The sequence below is a fragment of the Cyprinodon variegatus genome, unplaced genomic scaffold, assembly GCF_000732505.1.
Source record: "Cyprinodon variegatus isolate N-32 unplaced genomic scaffold, C_variegatus-1.0 Scaffold1672, whole genome shotgun sequence".
Classification (NCBI taxonomy): domain Eukaryota; kingdom Metazoa; phylum Chordata; class Actinopteri; order Cyprinodontiformes; family Cyprinodontidae; genus Cyprinodon; species Cyprinodon variegatus.
Window position 1 is genome coordinate 106,125 of NW_015152125.1, and position 2,072 is coordinate 108,196.

The 2,072-nt window shown below is 54.6% G+C and overlaps 1 protein-coding gene across 1 annotated transcript in view; it reads left to right on the forward strand.

The window, feature by feature from the left end:
- The window catches only part of LOC107104265 (rap guanine nucleotide exchange factor 1-like), a 25,972-nt gene extending 24,058 nt beyond the window's left edge, over positions 1-1,914 (forward strand). The window contains 8 exon segments of the mRNA XM_015404234.1: positions 26-74; positions 229-417; positions 504-588; positions 662-756; positions 1,195-1,273; positions 1,368-1,469; positions 1,551-1,648; positions 1,736-1,914. Of these exon segments, the coding sequence (XP_015259720.1) occupies positions 26-74; positions 229-417; positions 504-588; positions 662-756; positions 1,195-1,273; positions 1,368-1,469; positions 1,551-1,648; positions 1,736-1,880 (842 nt within the window). The 3' untranslated portion in view covers positions 1,881-1,914.
- The last annotated feature ends 158 nt before the right edge of the window (positions 1,915-2,072 follow it).

A 2,072-nucleotide genomic window follows, 5' to 3' on the forward strand; every position in this document is an offset into this window, starting at 1 on the left:
GAAGGAGAACCTGCAGACCCGTCAGCAGCCAGAACCACCTTCAAGCTGCTGGTCAGGGTGGTGGAGGACCTTAGGTGAGACATTTGGACCCAACCAAAGGTTTCAGAACCCTGGGCCAGAACTGGCTGATAAACCCAGATCCTCTTGGTTCTGTGGTATCTGAGCCCGGTCCAGCATCTGGATGTTTAGAAAGTTCTGGTGTTGATTTGGGGTCTGATGTTTCTGCAGCGGCGTGGAGCTGGAGCCCGATTTGCTGCAGCTGCTGATGGACCTGGTGTTCAGCCTTCTGATTGGTGGAGAGCTGGGGATGGCCCACCAGCTGCACTTCAGCATCCTGGCCAAGATGGAGAAGAGATGGAAGCTGATTGGCTCCCCTCGGTCGCTCCGCCCCCTTGCTGCAAAGGGCGTGGCTGCCAGGTAGCCCCCCCCCCACGGTCAAAGGTCGGAGGAGCGTTCTGTGATGTGATTGGCTGCTTTCTCACCTGATTGTCTTCTGCTGACAGACCAGGAACTCTGCTGGACTTCAGGAGTCAGGATCTGGCAGAACAGCTGACTCTGCTGGACTCTGACCTGTTCTGCAAGATTGAGGTGCAGATCAGTCTGTGTTCACTTGTGGTTCCGCCTCACCTGTCCGCCTCACCTGTCTGTCTCACCTTTGCAGCTCCCAGAGGTCCTGCTGTGGTCCAAAGAGCAGAATGAGGAGAGGAGTCCACACCTGACAGAGTTCACCCAGCACTTCAACAACGTTTCCTTCTGGTCCGTCAGAACCTCATTCTCACCTGGAAATCCTGGACCTCTCTGGTTCCCTCTCTGGTTCCTACTTACCTCTCTGGTTCCCTCTATGGTTGATGCTTATCTTTTTGGTTCCCTCTCTGGTTCCTACTTACCTCTCTGGTTCCCTCTATGGTTCCTACTTACCTCTCTGGTTCCCTCTATGGTTGATGCTTATCTTTTTGGTTTCCTCTCTGGTTCCGTCTGCGGTTCCTGCTTATCATGCTGGTTCCCTGTCTGGTTCCCTCTATGGTTCCTGCTAGTCCTTCCATTTCCTTCTCTGGTTCCCTGTGTGGTTCCTACTTATCTCTCTGGTTCCCTCTCTGGTTCCTACTTATCTTCCTGGTTCCCTCTTTGGTTCCAGCTGTGGTTGCTGGTTTGATGCCTTCTGTTGGTATAACCTTCATGTTGACGTCGTTCTAGGGTTCGGTCTGTCATCATCCTTCAAGATAAACCACAGGACAGAGAGAAGCTCCTGCTGAAGTTCCTTAAAGTCATGAAGGTAACCGATGAAGACCAGCAGGATCCAGAGCATCTCCTTCAGGTTTTAGCATCTTCTACCGTGTCCCAGACCATAATATGCCGTGTTCCTGCAGCACCTGAGGAAGCTGAATAACTTCAACTCCTACCTGTCCATACTGTCTGCCCTTGACTCCGCCCCCCTGAGACGTCTGGACTGGCAGAGAAGCACGTCTGAGGTGCTTCTGGATCTCCTGGTCTGACCTGCTCTTTGCTTTTGGTTTCATCTGTTCTCTGATGATGGTTTCCTGTTTCTTCAGAGTCTGGAGGAGTTCAGCTCCCTGATTGACAGCTCCTCATCTTTCAGAGCCTACAGAGCGGCGCTGGCTGAGGTGGAACCTCCCTGCATCCCCTATCTGTAGGTCCTAGCCCTCCTGAAGGTTGAAGGTCACCATGAACCCACTCCTAACCTCAGCTCTCCATCAAACATCTGTCCTGCGTTCAGGGGGCTGATCCTTCAGGACCTGACCTTCGTCCACCTGGGGAACCCGGACACCTGGACCAGCCCAGAAGGTCCAAAGGTCAACTTCTCCAAATGTTGGCAGCAGTTTAACATCCTGGACACTTTGAGGAGCTTCCAGCAGGTGTGAGTAGAACCTCTGAGTCTACAGGGTGACCTCCAGGGCCGCCTCTTGGGGCCTCAGGGGCCCATGGCCCCTTTCTGAGGGGGGCCTCAGGGGCCCACGGCCCCTTTCTGAGGGGGGCCTCAGGGGCCCATGGCCCCTTTCTGAGGGGGGCCTCAGGGGCCCACGGCCCCTTTCTGAGGGGGGCCTCCCATAGAA